We start from the raw sequence: 20108 nt of genomic DNA, 5'->3' as shown, positions 1-20108 counted from the left end.
GACCGGAACTAGTTGTAGCTCTGAGGACATACCGCTTCCTGCCTCCAGAGTGAGGGAGGCAAGGACATGGACCCTGACGCCGGGCGGCCCTGGTTCGAATCCCAGCTAGGACACTTAGTAGCAAATGGTCTTATCCTCTCTACCTCGCGGGGTCACTCTGACGATGGACTGAGTTAATAAACGACAGGTACTTGAGTTAGTGCCTGGCACCTGATCGGCGCTAAGTAAATCCTTGCTGCTATTCTTAAAAAAAAAGGATAATACTCCTTTTTTACCCGTGAGGATAATACTCTTCCCCACCTCCCCGCCCATCAGCCTGGCCAAAGCCTTGCCTCCCCTCCGCTCTCCACTCCCTTCCCGAGGTCCTGGGTCCTTTCCGGAATGGCCTGTATCCTCCTGGAAACATACAGCGTTTCTGTCCTACAAGCTGCTCCCGCCCCTTCCCACGGGAATTGGGGTCCAGGCTGGGGGCAGCTTGACCCAGGAAGGCGGGGGCGGCGGGGATGAGGGTGCCGTGCCATCCTGTGTCTGAACAGCCCTGCAGGGACATCTAGGACCCCGCACTCGCCCCCCCGACCCCAGCTTTGAGCCCAGCCATAACTTCAGGACAGAAGCCTACAATCCAAGTGCCTCTGATGCCCTCCCCTGCCTTCCAGCCCATTGCCACCGCCCGAAACGATACTAGTGGTCATTTCTCTTATCTTCTTGTGTCGTCGGTGCCCCAGGACCTTGCTCCATGAGGGCGAGGATATTGCCTCAGTGAACACGTCCGGCACAACAGCGTCCTCAGTGAAAATACCGTTGGGGGACGAGTGGTGCAGAAAAAGCCCCACTCGGCACCCCCATCCGCGTGCCCCTTGTGCTGGATGTTCACAGCCCTCCTGTCTTTGGGCCCAAAGGGGCCTGGCCGTGTCAGGCCGCCTTCCCACCTTCCCGCCGTCCCTGCCGAGCCAGAGCGGCCGTTTCCACGGCCTGGAGATCCCATCGCCTGTGGCTTGGGCGTCAGGAGACCGCTTCCCTGAAGCCCACCCCGCCTTCTTGGTTGCCGTGTGGCTGCCCGTCCTCATCTGTCCCGGGGCGGCAGACCAGCGGCCCACACTGCATCAGAAGCGCCTCCCGCGCTTGCTGAGGGGTCTTAGAAAGGGAGCGGCAGGGATGCAACGCCAAGGAGGTGGATTCCAGGGGCCGCCGCTCTGCCTCGTGCACACCAGGCCTCGTCTCTAAAAGGGAGCAAAGAAGACTCACCAGCTGAGGCCGAATGCTTGGTGGCTCGGAACTGGGCATCTGCAGTGAGGCTGGCCTTCCAACATCGCTCAGCCTCTTCCTCCCGTCTTCAAAGCAGCGACGTGGCGAAGACGAAATGGGCTGATGCACAGAACGCGCTCAGCACTGGAGCGTCTTCCTCCTTGCCTGAGCCCAGGGCTTGCGTGCTGGCGGTGCGCCTTGGGCGACGGTCCTAGGGAGAGGGCACGGGGGACGGCTGGGGAGGGCGGGACGGACACAGAGGGAAAGCCGGTGCCCGGGGCGTCCCTGAGCTGACCGTCACTCGGCCGGGTCCTGCGGGGAGCCGCCCCAGAAAGCAGGTGGGACGGACCCCAAGGTCGGGAGACGGGCACATCCGTCCGCCAGCTCCCAGGTTACCCTGGGCGGGGGGCTCACCCCTCCATCTTCCAGCTCTCCGTGGGGGCGTGCAGGGCAGCTCCCCCCACAGGCAGCCGACCCAGGGCCCAGGGCGAAAAGCAAGAAATAACCGGTGTGGCTGAATCAAGGTGCCAGCAGGAGACGCCTGCCCAGAGCTGGTCCCTGCCTCCATGAATGGCCAGTCAGAGATGGGCGGACAAGTGGGAGGTGGGGCAAAGGGTGTCTGTGCTCTCAACAGGTGTCCGTGGCTGCTTCGAGCGTTGGCGACGATCGGATGAAGTCAGACTTCTGGAAAATGCTTTGCAAGCGATCAAGGAGCACGCGAATGATCACCGTTATCAGTGGCGCCCTCTACCATTCTTTTGTCCGGGATTCCCCTAATTACAAGAGGCCTCTGGAGTGGCCCGAGACGGAGGCTTATGTCAGATGCTAGCATTCCTGAAATGACTCATGTGGTGACCTACTCCTCCTGCGTTGCCTGGGACTTTCTGCGGTTTCAGCGCTGAGAGTCCCCAAGTCGTGGGGGCCGGTCGCCCTCGCTGCAGAGGGGGGCACACCCTGGAAGGAGGGCAGTGGGGATACTCACCGATGAGAGGCGACAATGCCTCTCGCGCCGTGCCCACCCCCACGGCTCCCACCCCGCTCAACCCGCTGCCACGTCTGAGCGGATCTGTGGCCAGTTCAGGAGGGCTGTTACATTTTCGCTAAGAATCAAAGGTTCCCTTTCTTTTTCCTCCCTTCAGTAAGCCCTGATGGTTCGTCCTCAGACATCGTAGGAAACTCGGGGGGCGGCACGGGTGGGGGACGTAAAGAAGCTAGCTTTAATTCACACATAACCCTATCACCCAGAAATAAAACCCTGGACGTTTTAAGCATATTTCTTTCCAGATGTTTCCTATGCCTTTAGAAATACCTCTCACAAAAGTGGTTTATGATGCCCGTAGACAAAGGGCTGCGTTAACATATGCACACACCCCCATATCTTTTCTACACAAAGGAGTCCTAGGATCTCAGAGCAGGAGAGCCTCCCTCCAGCCCAATTCCTGAGTGTTACAGATGAAGAAATAACTGGGGCCACGTGACTAACAAAGCCTCGTCACCCCAGTGGTTTTCCTGACCCTCAGGAGGGAGAGGGCCACCGTGTCTCTGGGAGAACAGGCCGGCGACCCCAGGAGTGGCTCGGGATTCCTGCAATGTGGCCCATTCAGGACGTCATAATTAACCACCGTAAATATCACTTAATAGCTAACATGGCAAACAGCCTGCTCACAGGGAGAGAACGCACGTGAAGTGGACTGGAAATGACTTTCTCTCTTCCCTCTCACATCAGCCATTAATTTTCTTCCTATCAGATGCCTTGGGCCAACACAAACAAAATTAAACTTGACAGGGATAAATGTGAAGTCCTTAGGAATAGACACTCCACTCAAGAAAAAACAGGTTGGGGGAACGTGAGTCAGTTCTTGAGGAAAAACTCCTGGGAGCCTGAGTCGACACCAGGTCCCATCAACAGAAGCATAGAGTCCAGAAGAGAGGAGGGGACAGCTCCACTGTGCTCTGAAACATTGGGCTTGGTGATGGGAGCTGTGCTTCTGGGCACCCAGAGTTGGAAGTCGACCCAGAGCAGAGCAGGGGGCCAGGCTGGAGAAGCCTCCTGGAGACATCAGTGAAGACACGATTGAAGGAACGGAAGATGTTGGATGTGGAGAAGACGTTCATTCAGGGAAAATAACCCAAATTCTTGACTCTGGGGAAGGGAGCAACCTCTTTCACTGTCCGCGTACCAAAGACAGGCGGTGCCTTCTTCTCCACAGCCCCCCTTCTTTAGACCGGGGGTGGGGTCAAGCTTCCTGCCTGTTAATAAGGTGTGGCTGGGGAAGCATCTAGTGCCAGCTGTTGGCAGCTGGTAGGGCATCCCTTGTCCTCAGCTTTGGGCCTCACCTGCGCATCCTGGGCAGCCGGCAAGTAGTTTCGCTTCCATCCGGTAGGACACAATTCTTCCCTTCAGTGATTTGAGGGGCCCCACCCGTGATAGAGGGATGGTCTTATTCCCAGGGATTATAGACCGCGCCACTGGATGGAGTTTTATGGAGGCAGGTGATCTTTCAGGAACTTCAACACTAAAGCCGTTGAAAAATGGAATGCCCTGGCGGGGCGCCTGGGTGGCTCAGTCGGTTAAGCATCCTACTTCGGCTCAGGTCATGATCTCGCGGTCCATGAGTTCGAGCCCCACGTCGGGTTCTGTGCTGACAGCTCGGAGCCTGGAGCCTGCCTCGGATTCTGTGTCTCCCTCTCTCTCTGCCCCTCCCCACCTTCGAATAAATAAACATTACAAATTTTTTTTTTAAAATAAGGTCGACAGTCGCTGGGTTCAGGGCCCCCCTCCCCCCGGATTCATCTTAACTTGATTACATCTTCAAGACCCTGTTTCTAACGAAAGGCACATTCACAGGTACCAATGATTAGTATTTCAACACGTCCTTCGGGGTGGGGTGGGATATAATTAAAGCACAGTGATGCCCATTCCTTCAGCGTGCGCATAAGAGCTGGGTGTGGAAGGAAGGGAGGAGAGAAGAAAGGAAGGGGAAGGAGTTTATTAGTGGAAGAGTGAGACTTGCATGCAGGTATTCAATGTATCTCCGAGCACAGTTGTATGTACGTGTGATCGACAGCGTGTGCACACAGCCCCGAGAAAGGGATTGCACGGTATAGCTGAACTGATACTCCGTTAACTATGGATGGCTATGCAGCCACTAAAAAGAATATGTCTTAAATAACAGGCAATATGTTGGACTATGGCATACAATTTCTATCCAATGCAAAATAGCCCTCCTAAATGTAGAGTTTGATTTCAGCAAAATTGAAGGGACATTTGGAGCCAGGGCATCTGTATGCAAGCTAACAGTTCAAAACCTGAGTTTTGCTTTCCGATGGAATATATAAATATATTTCTTGCCTCATTTCTGCCAAAGCATATTTCTCTTCCACATTAGCAGTGTTGGAGCAAGCTTTATTTCCCTAGTCTCTTTAGTATTTCTCTCTAGGGTTTTCAGCAACTGTTGGATGAGTATCAATTTATTTCTTTTATGAAAAATAGAAGTTCGGGCACCTGGGCAGCTCAGCCTAGCATCCAACTTCAGCTCAGGTCATGATCTTGTGGTTGGTGGGTTCGAGCCCCGCATCGGGCTCTGTGCTGACAGCTCGGAGCCCGGAACCTGCTTCAGATTCTGGGTGTCCCTCTCTGTCTCTGCCTCTCCCCCACTTGTGCTCTGTCTCTCATAAATAAACATTAAAAAAAATTTTTAATACACAAAAGTTGGTTTTCTCTAAGTCAAATCTATAGGCTCTGACCTGGAAAGATTTTTGTATGTGTTGTTAAATGAAAAAAGCAGGTTATGGAGTGAAGGGTGGTGAATAATTCTGTTCAAAAAATAGGGATAGAGCCATCCTTAAAATCCATTTATCAGTCCCTTATAAAACAAACCTCAGCAATTGTACCCCTGGGCATTTACCCCAGAGAAATGAAAATGTTAGGTTCACCCCAAAACGTGTACGTGAATGTTCATAGCAACATTATTAGAAATAGCTAAACATCATAGGTATAATCACTAGTAACAATCAGATGTCACAAACTGTGGTACATCCATGCTATGCAATATTGCTGTTCAATAAAAAGAAACAGACCGTGGGGCACCTGGTAGCTCAGTCGGTTAAGCATCTGACTCTTGATTTCGGCTCAGGTCATGATCTCACGGTTCGTGAGTTCGATCCCCACGTCGGGCTCTGTGCTGGCAGCTCAGAGCCTGGAGCCTGCTTTGGATTCTGTGTCTCCCTCTTTCTCTGGGTCTCTCCCCCCCCCCCCCCCCGCCCATTCATGCTCTGTCTCTCTCTCCCTCAAAAATAAATAAACATTGAAAAAAAATTTTTTTAATAAAAAAAATGGCGGAGACCCCTGGGTGGCTCACCCAGTTAAGCATCTGACTCTTGGTTTCGGCTCAGGTCGTGATTTCACAGTTGGTGAGTAGGAGCCCCCCGGCTCTGTGCTGAGAGGGAGAAGCCTGCTTGAGATTCTCCCTCTCTCTCTGCCCCTCCCCCTCTCACTTGCACACTCTCTCACAAGCTCGCTCTCTCTCTCTCTCAAAATAAAAAAATAAACTTAGAAAAGTGGGGAGAGCCTCACATACATGTTCGCGAGTAGGTGTGCGCACGGGAAGGTGTGGGAAGATACACAGCAGACTGGTTGGCCTCTGGAAAACGAGTCTGGAAAGAGGTGATTTGATTAACCTTTTCGCGTCAGCCTCTCAAGTATTTGACTTGTTCCAACAGGCGTGTGTGTGACTTGGTAAATTTGTTCAGACCTACAAGGTAGCCCCCAAACAGTGTGTGGGGAGAGGGAGAAGGCGTCAAGAGCTCCGCCTGGCCCACAGCCATGCCTGGAAAACCCTTGCTCTGTATTTCCACGAACGTCTCGAATCGGGATCTGGGGGAGAGCGTGACTGGCCCACTCTGGCCTCCGTGTGTCCCGCTTCCCGGCCACCCTGACACCACCGGCCTACCGTCATGCTTTTTCCTGCCCCTCACAGCCTCTCGTGGCTCTCCACCAACCCCAGGCACTCAGGGAAGAGAGCAGGGGCAGGGGGTGACTTCTGGGTCCAGCACTGGTGAACCTTCCCTGAGCCATCACCAGGGGCCAAGAATCATCTGAGTGCCTTTCAAGCATTGCCTCTTGTGATTCTCCCAAGAGCCCCAGGAGAGGAAGCCTGTGGTTGTACCCATTGTACAGATGAGGAGATGAGGTCGTTCTTGCTTGGCCTGGCACGGAGAACACCGTCGAAGCGTATCCCATTGGGGGCGTCACCGTCCCCTGACCAAACCCGGCCCTCCCACCGATGGCCCTCGAGGCCCGCGGGCCTTTAGGAGGCAGGGGTGTTCACCCGGCACCCCCGCCCTCTGGAGGCAGCAGCTAAGGAAATCGACAGAGGGGAACGTCTGGCCCGTTAACCGGCCAACGGGTGGGAGGGCCGTGTCCCCTGAGCCCTCTCCGTGGGAAGTATGGAGAGACCGATGCCAGTCGGGCGCAGACCCTGCTTCTGACATTGTGCTTCCAACCGGGAGGTCAGGCTGGGCTGCGGGAGGCCAGCAGGACGCTTGGCAACAGCTGCAGAGCAAGAATTGGCCCCAGTTGGAAACAGCCCCAACCCCAGCCACACAGTGTCGTCAAGAGGAGCTCCTTGCCGAAGCGGAGAGGCTGAACCGGGCACGAGGGGGTTGGCCTGCGGGGCGGGGCCTGGAGCCCTGTGTGCCCCGCTCTCCGCCCGTGTCCGCTTCTGCGCTGGGCGCCCCCAGACTGCAGGGGAGCAGCTGCTAGGAGAGCTGGACGATAGCTTCTGGAAGGGACGACCGGCTTCTCCTCCTGCAGTTACGAAAGTACCCAGGACGTCCTGCCTCCCTCTCTGCGGAGGCTACTTCTCAGAGTAGGGAAGGGAAACCAGGCAGGGGGGTGGTCCCGGCCTTTCTGGAAGTTTCTCTGGCTGCAGGTTTTCTTCCCTCCATCACCTTGAGTGAGTCAGCTCGGGTCATGATCTCGCGGTTTGTGGGTTCGAGCCCCGCGTCGGGCTCTCTGTGCGGACAGCTTCGGATTCTGTGTCTCCCTCTCTCTCTGCCCCTCCCCAGCTCGTGCTCTGTCTCTCTCTCGCAAAAATAAATAAACATTAAAAAAAATTAAAAAGAGAGAGAAAGGGGAAGGACACAGACACCATGGTGGCAGATTTTATCCTAGCTCCCCTGACCCAGACCCATACCTACCGCCGCACGGCCCCCAGCCCCGCCCCCTCTACGGGGCCTTCTGAGTCCAGCCACCAAACTAACCGCCGCTCCCCAGGCTCTGACCCCAGCCCTGCCTTTTCTCGGCTTCCTCCTCTCCCTGGAAGTCCCCTCCACCTGTTCCCAGGGGCAAATTCTTTGTCATCTCTCAAGATGGCTCTGCAGTCGCCTTGGACAGGGGATGGCATGTCCTGCTTGATGCCCCTTGTCCCTGCTTGGTGACTGATGGTGTGCCTATCACTCTTACACACGTTCACACACAGACCACGGTCACCTTTGGGGCACGCCGCCCTCCATCTGGTGCTTCTCTGTGTGCCCATCCCCGCGCCAGACCAGGGATGCCAGAGCGGGGATTTCTCCCCTCTCCGTGCCCAGGGCCCGCACAGAGCCTGGCGCACATGCGGCACGTGGGGCTGGAGTCCATGGATACGTGAGCGCACGGAACACTTAGAATGTTCTTTTCCTCTCGTTGTCTCCAGGGATCTATAAAGGCCACTGCTTCCGGATCAATCACTTCCCAGAGGACAATGATTACGACCACGACAGCTCGGAGTATCTCCTCCGTAAGTGCCAAGCATCTTTCGCTTTCCTTGTATGTGTGGGAGGCAGGGGGGCAGCTGCAGGAAAGACGGGCCCCACGAGGGTGAAGGGGTGCTGTTCTCTGGATGCTCTTTCTCTCCCTTTCTGATTCAGAATTGTTAGTTTGGAGGATGGACTTATGTCCAACGCTGCCAGGGCATGCTGGGTATCCCAGTGGGGTTACTTGGCGCCCAGGCCCATGCCTGGGGAGACTGAGGCCCAGCCAGAGCAGGTGACGGTGTGGGCACTCTGCTCGCCACGACTGCTGGTCACGGCGAGCTGCAGAGTCGCTGACTGCTGCCATGGGGCCTGGCGCAAGGAGGTTAAAGACACAGGCCTGCCCAGGCCAAGCGTCCCTAGGGGGCTGTGATACCCCAAGTACATTGCCCTCCCGGCCCTGGACCCGCCCACCCCACCCCCCATGTACCCAGCATTCTGTTCTTGAAAAATCAGACGGTCCGGTGGGGAGCCACCGCCTCTGCCCCTGCCTGTCCTGTGGTTGGGTTGACCCCCAGACTGGAAGTCACAGCATATACTGGACAAGGACAAACCCGTCCCACACGGGAAATCCAGATCTCATCCCTGGGCCTGTGAACACCACCCTGGGAGAAAGGAGGGGGCCACAGCCACAGAAGGTGCCTGGAAATGAAAGGACAGCACCCCTTGAAGCCGCTTCCCCCTTTCCCATGAGTCAGAACACGCACACAGCTGCTCACGGCGTCGCCCTCGGGGGCCGGGGCCCGGGGCCCGGCTTCATTGATGGAGAATCGACAGCAGCGTCCTCAGAGGGAGCGCAATTCACTCTGCACCTGCTTGTGGATCGTTTTCTTCTAAGAGAAAGGATTTGGGTTGTGAGTCGTCTGGTCAAACAGTACAGCGTGTGGTTCCCGTGGAGCCTGGGGAAGTGTCAGGAGGCTCTAGCCAGACCCAGAACCGGAACAAATTTGGCCAGCTCTGCCTCCCTCACCTTCTCTTCTTCCTCCTGCCTCTCCTTCCTTTCTGCTTTCTGGGGCCAACGCTGAAGCAAGCAAATGACATTCCGTAGGGCCACCGCAAATGGCCGTGCGGCTTACGCACACGCTCACCTACACTGTGGTATAAACGACACCCCTCGAGTTGCACAGTGCGCAGCCTGCACAGCCATCTGGGGAGACCCCTGGTGCTCAGCCCAGCTGGGATGGCTCATGAGCGTCGGCCCAGAGGTCAGATGATGTAGCTTTCTGGGGTTCCAGCAGGAAGCAGACGGCATGCTCAGATGCGGTGAACGAAGGGTGTCTAGTGAAGGACTATTTACAAAGTGAGGTCAGGGTTAAGGAAAGCTTGCAGGGGGTGGGGAGAGCAGCAGGGTTAGTGGCCACAGGAGCCCTTGCACTCCGGGGCCTGAGCAGGTGAGGAAAGCAGGCATGGGAGTCTAGAGAAGGGAAGCCGGGAGGACAGGGCTGCCCGGCAGGCGCTGGGGCTTTTAGGAGGGAAGGCAGTCACCTCGCCTCACCGGAGCCTTCAGGAAGGAGGCTCGGGGAATACTGTTTCCCTGCACGCTCCTCCCAAAGCCAGAGGCAACGGAGCCCAAGTATCCTTTGCGTGGTGCATGGTGCGGCCTCCTGGGGCCCAGGGCAGGACGCAGAAAGTTCGAAGGAGGACCGGGAGGGGCAAGTCGGGGATGTGCAGCACACTCTGCCCTCCAGCTTCAGGCTCCCACTGTCCCCAGATTCCACCTGCGGTGCCCGAGGTGGGGTGGGTGGGGGCGTGAGGGCTAGGAGGGGCCCCGCAGCGATTTTCCCAAATCCATGGGGACAGCACAGACGAAAGATCCTTTGGGAAGGAAACGCCCTCCTCAAGTGTGCTCTGTGGGGGCCCGGCGGGTTCATTCACAAGCTGCTGATGGAATTGGGGCGGAGGGCAGAGCTAACCCTCCAACAAGGGGGTGTTTTTCCACTCGGGGGCTGGCGGAAAAAGGAGCTGGCCCCGAAACGAGATTCGGAGTACAGGTACCTGTGAGCTTCAGCCAGAGGGAGCAGGCAACGTCCTCGAACTGGGGGTGGGCCAAGGTGACGGTCACCACGGCCGTCCCCCACAATCCCCAGTATTTGGCCCTCTGGGCCCCAGAGTATTGTGACCCCCAAACTATGCAGAAGCACAGGAGACAGAGAGGAGGGGTCATGAGAGTTCATTTATTCACCCATTTAACACAAAGTTATTCTTGGGCCTATTACATGCCAGATACTGTGTTAGCCACACATGTCACTGCAGTGGCGGAGCGGATGCACCAGTGGGTCAGAGAAGGTCGTGGAAGCTTCCACGGTGCTTGCCTGTGGGAGTGGCAGCTTAACCATCCGGGCGAGGGGTATCGACCCTGACAGGTCCAAGGCCGGGCTTCTCATACACCCTGCCTTCCACAATTCGAGAACAAAGTCAACCTTCCCACCATGCATTCTGAAGTCTTCCCGAGAAACCAGGCTTGTGCACTGAGTTCCATCGCTGTCAGAGGGGCTCCCCCCTCCCCAGCCCGGGGGCTCTGGCAGTGCCCCCACTGGTTTGTACATCCACAGGCAGGTGTGGGGTCTGAGCGGTCACCCCACACACAAACACACAGCCTGCTGTGTCTTTTCCACTGGCCCCTCTGGCCCGGGAGGTCCCACCCATCCCACCCTGGTCCTGGGGTCCCTTTTCCGGGTGCCACATTTCCCATCACGGAGCCGATTTGGGTGCTAAGGCTCGCAGTATTGATGTCAGGGCTGCTGGGAGGCCCCTGTGCCTGAGGGTGAGTGAGAAGGAGGTACCCGTGCTCCAGACAAGACACGGACTCTCTCCAGGGCTTGATTTGGCCTTGAGGCACGGCCCGGACCTCAGCCTTGCTCGTCCCTCAGCTCTGTGCAAGACCCACGCTGCACCATTGTCTACGGCAACCCCAGCTGGCTTCTGCACATCCAGAGCCCTGGGATGAGCCTGTGTGGCAAGGGACAGGCACGCACATGACTGACGTGGGCAGGATGGATGGCTCTGAGCCAGGTCTGGCCTCAGCGACCTTAGAGGCACTGGGCTCCCTTCTCCCCAGCCCCTCTGACCCGTCTGCAGAACAGGAGAATCCAGGGGGAGCTGACCCCGGATTTTCTGGCCAGCATGGCTTTGAGGCATGTTTCCAAAGCCCACGGGAAACCTCCTCCCAGAGCCTGCGGCTGCAAGAAGGCAGAGGAAGGAGGAGGAGGTGCTGGAGAGAAGAGCTTTATTTAATGCCCCCAACAAAGCCCCCTCTGTGAAGCAGGGCACACACTGGTGGGCTTACAGGAAAGGAGACAAATAGTGCCTTCAGAGGCTGCAAGGCCACAAACCGGCTCAGCTGGCTCAGGAGTCGGCGCCTGCCAGGGCTCCCCGACTCGCTATCCCCCGCCGGGGCCACCAAGGGTCCATGTCGCCAGGATTTCTACTGGGCTGGGAGACCTGTAGGCCCATCAGGAAGGCTGAGCTCAGGGCTCCTCCTGAAGCCCCATTTCCCTTCCTCCTGGCCCTTCCAGCCAGATGCTAAGGGGGACCCATATCCCCTAAGCCCCTACCAAGTGCAGAAAGTGTATTCTTTTCCTAGGGCCGCATGCCGGGTGGCTTAAAACAACAGGAATTTACTGTGAATTTACTCTCTCTCAGTGCGGAGGCTGGAGTCTTCAATGGGATGTTGGCAGGGCTGGGCTCCCTCCACGGCGCCCAGGGGTCTCCTGCGACGCCTGTCGGCTCCCCACCCTCCTTGACGTGGGGCCCCCTCACTCCTATCTCTGCCTCTGCCTTCACATGACTTCTTCCCTGCCTGTGTCTCTTCCTCTGCTCACAAGGGCACTTGTCATTGGATTTAGGACCCACTCTAATGCAGGATGGTGTCCTCTTGAGATCCTTAATTTAATCACACCTGCAAAAAAACCCTCTTCTAAATAAGGTCTCATTCATAGATACCTGTGATTAGGACTTGGTCATATCTACTGGGGGGAGGGGTGCAATTCAACCCCTACAGGTAGGTATTTAATACTACTCTCCCCAGGTTACGAAACAGGAGACTTGGGGCGCCTGGGTGGCTCAGTCAGTTAAGCGGCCGACTCTTGTGTTCAGCTCAGAGTGTGATCTCACAGGTTGTGAGTTCGAGCCCCACGTCGAGCTCTGTGCTGATAGCGTGGAGCCTATTCGGAATTCTCTGTCTCTGCCCCTCCCCAGCTCATGCTCTCGCATTCTCTCTCTCTCTCTCAAAATAAATAAACAAACGGAAAAAAAAAAAAGAGAGGAGACTGACGTTGTCAGAAGTTAGCCGCCCTGGTCGGTGGCAGAGCAAGTGTGCGAGTCCAGCTTGGCTGGACAGCGAGGTCCACGCATGTCCCACCGTGTTTAGCCACCACACCCCGCCCCGTGACCTCAGGAGGCCCTGGTCTGTCCCCACGGGGGTGGGGAGGGGGACGATGACAGCAATGATGGCAGTGGAGATAAAGGCTGTCACTCAGAAGTATGTGCAATGGCCAGGCCCTGTGCTAAGCCTCTTAATACACACAAAACCCACCAGAGGAGGTGGGTCCCTGCTCCCAGCTGCTTTCCGCAAACGGGGAAGCTCAGTGTTAAGTGAAGCGGCCTGACAAAATAGCCAGCATGTCCCAGAGCAGACCCAGCCCCACCTGATGCCAAAGGCTGCGTCCTCAGCCACCCATCACCACTTCCCAGCCTTCCAGAGGCTCCTTAGAGACCGCGTCCGTGAAAGGCTCAGTGTAGCAGTGAGGGTGTGGCGTCTGAATGGAAGGCAGACCAGCGTTTTCATAGCTGTTATTGGGGCTCCCAGATACCATTGAGGGGCCCTCCTGCCTTCGGGCTGGCAGGGGGAGCCTGCTGCGGGCAGACGTGACTCCCGGCCTGAGCCGTCGCTTGAGTGGGGTCAGGCTGCCCCCGCCCGGCCAGCTCCCAACCCGCCGAGGTCTGCAGGGCCTGATGGGAGGGAACCTTCAAAGTCAGGAGAAGGGCCTCGAGCGTCGGGGCTCCCGGCCGACGCCCGAGGCCGAGGCGGTGCCCAGAACGGCGGCCGCCCTCACCGCCCTCTGCTCTGTCTCCCGCCCCGGCCCAGGCATCGTGCGCGCCTCCAGCGTCTTCCCCATCCTCAGCACCATCCTGCTGCTGCTTGGCGGGCTCTGCATCGGCGCCGGGAGGTTTTACAGCCGCAAGAACAACATCGTCCTCAGCGCGGGCATCCTCTTCGTGGCCGCAGGTGAGCCGTTCCGCCGGCACAGGGCGCGCGCCCGGGGCGTGCGCGGGGCTGGGGGCGCCGACGCGAGGTCGTTGCTCGTAATTGACTTCAAAGGTCCGGGTGCGAGGGGGCTGGCGCGGGGCGTGGGGAGCGGCTGCTCAACGGGCACGGAGTCTCCTTTTGGGGGCGGCGAACACGTTCTGGAACTAGAGGCGTGGGGTGCACAACACTGTAAATGTACTAAATGCCGCTGAAGTGGGCACTTGAAGGGGCTCATTTGTGCCATGTGGATTTCACATCAATCACAAAAATAAGTAAGTCGAAGTGTGCAAAGTGCCACAAAGGGGCAGTGCCGGCGCCTTATGAACCTGGCTGCCTCGGGGGGGGGCCAGGAGGGTACCCCGAGGGACTCACGGAAGCCAAGACCTGAAGGAGCGGAGGAGGACAGGGTGAAAGGGGGCAGAACGGGCAAGGGTGCACATCAGAGTCACCCTCTGCGACCCAGTGAAGACCCACGGAGCTGCGGGTGACAGTAACACACGCCCTCCTAACTGGCGTGACGCTGGCACTCCTCCGGGCCTCGATGGAGAGACTTCAGCGCATGCCTCGCCACTGCAGACGTGGAGGCAGTCAGGCCGGAAGTGGGCTCACAGCTGGCTAGCGGCCGGCAGGTGCACATACATGGTGGGGTGGAGAAGTCAGGTTTTCCGGCCTGGGTCTCCGGGGGAATCTTGACGGGGCAGAACTTGGCCGGTGGCATCCTGGAGTCTCCAGGCAGCACCTGCAGAGGTCAGATAAACTCGCAACAAGGGACCCTGTCAGGAGAAACAGGACGTGCCTGACGTCCTAGGCCTTCTAGTAAGTAAATTCGAGAGAGGTTACAAAGTTCAGTAATTCTTTCCTAGGTTGTTAACAGAGCTCCTTGCACCGCCTTATCAGTGTTTTTGCTTTCAAAGCATCCTTTGTCTTACCCCAGTCTGGTGAGGCGACCCTAGATGGGCCTGGTCTCTGCATCCTAAAACGGTCCAGTAGTCCCATGAGGGTGATAATGAGAATCCCAGTAAAGGTGGTGGTTGGTGGTCGAGCTTCCTTTTTGAGGATGGGGAGGGGCCTCACAGGGCCCCACCGCGTCTTGTCCTCTCCTACGGTCTCTCGGAGAGAGGGAAGGCGACTTCCCAAAGCAGTTAAGGGACTGGTTCAAAATCTTTCAGCCAGATTCTTATGGTCCTTCCTCTACATTACTTCCGCTTCTGCGTCCTTCCAGGGCAACAGATAATGTATGAGTGTGTGTGGGGGGGGCTGTATGTGTGTTAAGGGTGTGTGGTATGCGTGTGTGTGTGTGTGTGTGTGTGTTAGCAAGAAGTACCCGAGTGTCAGGTCTCCTTCTTGGCCACGTCCCCATCCCTTTGCTTCTTGTCCCCTCCAGAGACAGAGGTGGGAGGAAAGGGCCACACCCCATTCTCTCTCCTCCTTCGAGCCCCCAGATTTCTGAAGGTGGGGACCACTAAAGAAGTCCCTGCTGTGAGGTTTGAATCCCGTACCCCTTCCTTCCCCGAGGAAGGGAAAGATTTGCATAACACCAGCTACCACATACTACAGCCGTGGCCCCAGGGCTCGGTGAGCACAACCACATCATCCCAGATTCTGAGGGGGTAGTCAGGTGGCCCAGGTGGCTTCCCTGAAGTCACGTGGTGGCAAAGACACAGGCTGTGCCCACGGCCGTCGGCCTCCAAAGGTGCCCTCCGCAGCTGCCCATTTCCCCAGGGGGAGCCATACAAAGCCATATCCAGATGTCCCGGGTCACTGGAGAAGCTGTGGATTCCAGGACCCTGGCAGAAGCAGGATTCAAGTGCAGGCAGCTTGGCTCTACTCAAACTCACTTATAATGAGATGAAATTAAATGAAGACCACAACAGGTGACTACATCCCACCTCTCAGGCTAGCAAAGGTCCAGCACGTTGATACAATAAATTATAGGCTGTTGACACCCACAGTCGTACTCCTGTGCGTGAGGAGCGGTGTGGACGCAAGGACGTCCGTGGCAACTTTGTCCTGGCGGAAGGCTGGAAGCCACCTGACTGACGCCCATAGCAGAGGCCTGGTTAGATATCCATGCAGTGGGTGCTACATGCACTTAGACAGCTCTCCGTGGCCTGACATGGAACCGTCTGCCAGGTGGACTGTTGAGTGACAAGGCAAGAGGACAAAGAGTATTGTGCAAGGAAAGAAAGAGATGTGTGTGTGTGTGAGAGAGAGAGAGAGCAACAGAGAGGGCGGGAGGGAGAGAGACTAGATACAACAATAATATAAGAAAGAAGATAACAGGGGCGCCTGGGTGGCTCAGTCGGTTAAGCCTCCAACTTCGGCTCAGGTCACGATCTCACAGTTCGTGAGTTCAAGCCCCCTGTTGTCAGTGCAGAGCCCCCTCCGGATCCTTTGCCCCCCCCCCCAATCTCTCTCTGCCCCTCCCCCACTTGCATATTCCCTCTCTCTCTCTCTCTCTCAAAAATAAATAAGACTTTTTTTTAAAAAAAGAAAGAAGATAACAGTAATAGCCTTCAGGAGGGGAACTAGGTAGCCAAGTGCCTGTGTTTTACATCTCATCGGAACTTTTGCTTTATTACCTCAAAACCAATTCCTTAAAAGAAAAGTCGGCAACCGGAATAAAGCAATACCTATCCAAGGGGGGGTGGCCACCAGCCCCTCCTCCGCCCTCCTGTCCCTCGTCCAGCTGTGGGTCTAACGTCTGCCTCCCTCCCTCCCACCCCTCTCCTGCTTCTCTTTCAGGCCTCAGTAACATCATAGGCATCATCGTCTACATTTCCAGCAACGCAGGTGACCCAAGCGACAAACGTGATGAAGACAAAAAAAACCATTACAACTACGGTTGGTCTTTTTACTTTGGAGCCCTGTCCTTCATCGTGGCCGAGACCGTGGGTGTCCTGGCCGTAAACATTTACATTGAGAAAAATAAAGAGTTGAGATTTAAGACCAAACGGGAGTTCCTCAAGGCCCCCTCCTCGTCTCCCTACGCCAGGATGCCGAGCTATCGGTACCGGCGACGACGCTCACGGTCCAGCTCGAGGTCCACCGAGGCCTCTCCGTCCAGGGCGGCGTCTCCAGTGGGCCTGAAGATCACTGGGGCCATCCCCATGGGCGAGCTGTCCATGTACACGCTGTCCAGGGAGCCCCTCAAGGTGACCACCGCCGCCAGCTACGGCCCCGACCAGGAGCCCGGCTTCCTGCAGCTGCACGACCTGTTCCAGCAGGACCTACAGGAAGGCTTGCGCGTCAGCGTGCTGAACCGGCGGACGACCCCCGTGTGAGCCACCCCCCTCTCTGCACCGGCCTCTCCCCAGAACAGCTGTTTGGATCCCACAGGAGGGCATCTGACCCTTAAGGCTGGACCGACCATGGACTGAAGCCAAAACCCAACCCTCCCTCGTCTCCAGAAAGTGTCACGGGCTGGCTGGGAGCGAAGCGCTGGGAGACGGGAGTTGGAAGCCGAAGGCTGACTTTGTCCCCCAGAGGGGCGTTTGACGGCCCAGGATTCCGAGATCTCCTGAGGCTGCAAGGCCTTGACCAACCTGGGAAAACAAAATCGAGCCATTGTCTCCTCTTGGAAACAATTCTTGCCGGAAGAACGGGCTTTCAGAGCCCTCCCTCTCTGCCTGGGTGAGGGGCCACCGGGAGGGATTCACCGGGTACACGGGGACCTTTGGACACTGGTCAGGTGCCGTTTGACCTGAGGTTCTGGGTCTGTGAGCGGGAAACAAGGAAGCCGAAACTTGCCCCCTTCCTGTCTGTTTCTTGCTCTCTCTCTCTTTCTCTCTGGCAGTGGCCGGTTGTTGAAATAACAGTGATCCTGAGGAGAAAGCCCCTGTGGCCAACTGGTGCTTTGGCCTTTGTGCTATCCTGGGGCCGGCTTCCCTCGACCTGAGGAGACCAAGGCCTGTGGAAGAATCCGCAGTGGAGGAGGCCATTCGCTGGCCTGGGTGTGAGGTAAACCCAGAGTCTGTGGCTTGGCATTCTGGTCTGCTTCTAGAAGTTTCTGCCGTACACAGAAAGGGCAGGGCGCTCTGACTGTACTTGAGAGTCTGGAAGATTCCACGGGTCTGAAGGAAGGTGCCCATATGGCCTCTTGCCGTGCCCCTCCCCACGGACCCTCCTCAGAGCAGCTCTGTCCCTTCTTGGGGAGCGGAAGGGGCAGACCCCCACCACCACCGGCGTTTGGCAACAGGAGCCTGAACTTCTGTTCGAGAAAGGGAGACCCGAGGGTGAACAGCGGCCAACACATCAGAACAAACATCCGTTTCCTAAGTGGTTATTGATCGTGACTGGTTGCAAATGAAGGCCAGGGGAGCAAGTGACACCCGGTTCTCCGTCCAGACAACGGCAGCAGCAGCCCCTCCCCCACACCCACTCTTGTCATTTATTCTGCCACCACCCGAAGGGCTCAGCTGAGGGAGTTCGGGCAGTTTGGACGAAAAGGCCGCGCTGTGTTTGCCTCCCTCCTCGCGGGAGGGACATCTTGGCGCTCTGGAACCGAGGCGGCGGTTCCGCGCTGGACGTTTCCTTCCGACCACAACCATCTCTTCCCATCCGGAAGCAAGCGGAGAACGCAGACGCGAGTGTGGGTTCAGAAGACAAACTTTCTGGAACAGGGAGCTCACCCTCTTTTATATAAAACACGCGCTTTCTAAAGACAAATCCTTTCTTACTTTTTGAGACTTGGTCGTCCGATCTCGAGCGGTCGCCTGTGGTCCCGGTAGCTGTCATCCTGAGAAGTGACCAGCGAATTCTTACCTCAGCCACCTGCTCGCCGACCCCCTGGGCGGACTCAGCCCCCAGGAGTTGAGATCTGGGTCACGGTCATCGCCATCCTCCTTCACCCCCGGAGAGGAAATCTCCCCGGGGACCCCTCGCCTGACTGCCCCGGAGCGCTGGCCAGCCGAGGCGCGGTGTGCTGGGGACCCTCCGCGCTTGCCCGAAACCCCTTCCTCCCGTTGAGGTTGGCTTTGTGTGGTGGTTTGTCCAAGCATGTGCAGCCGTGAATGCTGGAGTGTCAGGGCTCGTGGCCTGCCCTGCTGGGGGCCAACCCCGTCCCGTCCTGCCCCCAACCCGACCGCCCTTGGTGCCCCACCCCCCCCATCTGTGACCCCATCTTCCCGGGCTCGAAGGAAAGGGGGCAACATCTGGGAACCCATTACCCCGCCAGGTCCCCAGACTCTTCTGTCACTTCCCAAAGCAAGGCAGCCGTGCTGTTTCTTCCACATAAGTCACCTCCTCCCCTGCTGCCCCGGAAGTTTCTGTCATTTCATGCAGAGAGCTGTGTTCCCATGAATCCTACCTCTCGCCCAGTCCCAGGCAGAGAATGTGGGGCCCACTCTAGGGACCAAGAAAGAGTAGAAAGAACCAACAAAGAAGGACAGAAGAGCAGGGAGCAGAACCACCTCAGAGCCCCTGGTCTTCACAGCCTTTCTCCCCACCATGCCCGGGCTCCCGGACCCTCTGCCCGGGGCCACCCTTCTGCGCACCGCCCCTCAGCCAGGGGCGCCTGGGGAAGTGGGCGGAGCTGGCTCCCTGCCACCTGTCAGGCTGAGACCTTGCGTCCCCAGAGGGGGACGCAGGGGCCTGTGCCCACCTCCTCCCATCCCACCACCCTCTCCAACCAGCCCCTGTGTGTTTCGCCCGTTAAGCACCTGTGAATCCTGTTACCTACTACTGGTTTTGGGTTGTTAGTTCTGTCTTTTTTTTAATTAAATAAAAACCTTTTTGAAATGTTCTCTTCTTGATGTGGGGGGAAGGGGTCGAGCTCCCTTTGAGTCTTTGTGGGCACTGAGGGCAAACCGTGTCCCTCCTGGGGGACACTGTGGACCCTCCAGGAGAAGAAGGAGGGCGGCTGGGCCCTGTGCCGGCCAAGGTGGGTTTCTCCGGCTTTCATCTAGGTCACCAGCCACCTCCCTGGCAACACCAGCTGGTTTCAGACTGCCGAGTGGTATCATCAAGGTGCCTTTTAACAGATGGGCTGGGAGATGGACGGGCCACCCCTGCGTGTGGTGTGGGCATCTGGGCAGCTGAGCAAGCCAGACCCGTCTTCAGAACCTGCCGGGCGGGGGCCAGCCAGCCAGAACCACAGCCTCGGAGGCCCTAAGTTGCCTGCCAGGGTTTCTAAGGAGTCCAGCCTCCTTTCCCCCTCCAACTTTGGAAATGATTAAAAAACAAAGGAGGCCAAGTAACAAAATGGTAAAGCTGGCTCCAACCAGAGGCCAAATGGGACCAAGCCATCTAATCTCAGGCCCAGCCGCCTGAGTCAGAGAGAGGGACCGCCCCCCGCCACCAGGAGTCAGACAGAGGGACAGGGTGGCCCCTCGGAGCAGGGCAATACTGACACACTGCGACAGGCCCCCGCGGGTCACAGGGGACGCCCGCTGTAACCCAGCAGGTTCACCCCTGCAGGTGGGCACGGGCTGGATGTCAACTCTATGCTCTGGGGAGGCATGACAAGGGGAGGACTGCTGTCCTCCTCCACTTCTACCCGAGCTACCGTCCAGGGGACATGTGCATTCAATTCCACATCCCCCTTTCTTTCGGGACCCAGACCTCGAGTTTTCCTCCTGAGAGTCAGGGGCTCTGCTGCTCCTCCTGGAGCCTGGAGGCACCAAACTCTGAACATCCAGAAGATCTTTCCTGGTCCCGGCAAAGGGAGGCCGAGTGAGCCACGTCCCCGCTCTGGTGGCTGCAGGAACCATTCCCCGCACGTCTGAACTTTCTCCCCTGGCTTTTTAACCCTCTTTCCTACCACCCGAGAAGGGTCTGTGGGGAAAGTGATGTCCCAGATGCGCTGAGCCACCAGGTCCCA

At 57.3% G+C, this 20108-nt stretch overlaps 1 protein-coding gene across 1 annotated transcript in view; it reads left to right on the top strand.

Annotated features, from left to right (window-relative positions):
* The window catches only part of CACNG4 (calcium voltage-gated channel auxiliary subunit gamma 4), a 58443-nt gene extending 39414 nt beyond the window's left edge, over window positions 1-19029 (top strand). The window contains exons 2-4 of the mRNA XM_060645632.3: window positions 7944-8027; window positions 13127-13267; window positions 16034-19029. Of these exons, the coding sequence (XP_060501615.1) occupies window positions 7944-8027; window positions 13127-13267; window positions 16034-16572 (764 nt within the window). The 3' untranslated portion in view covers window positions 16573-19029. The remainder of the gene's footprint in view (window positions 1-7943; window positions 8028-13126; window positions 13268-16033) is intronic.
* The last annotated feature ends 1079 nt before the right edge of the window (window positions 19030-20108 follow it).

This window comes from Panthera onca, chromosome E1 (assembly GCF_046562875.1).
Source record: "Panthera onca isolate mPanOnc1 chromosome E1, mPanOnc1 haplotype 2, whole genome shotgun sequence".
NCBI classification, from domain to species: Eukaryota; Metazoa; Chordata; class Mammalia; order Carnivora; family Felidae; genus Panthera; species Panthera onca.
This window is presented reverse-complemented; position numbering and strand designations above follow the sequence as displayed.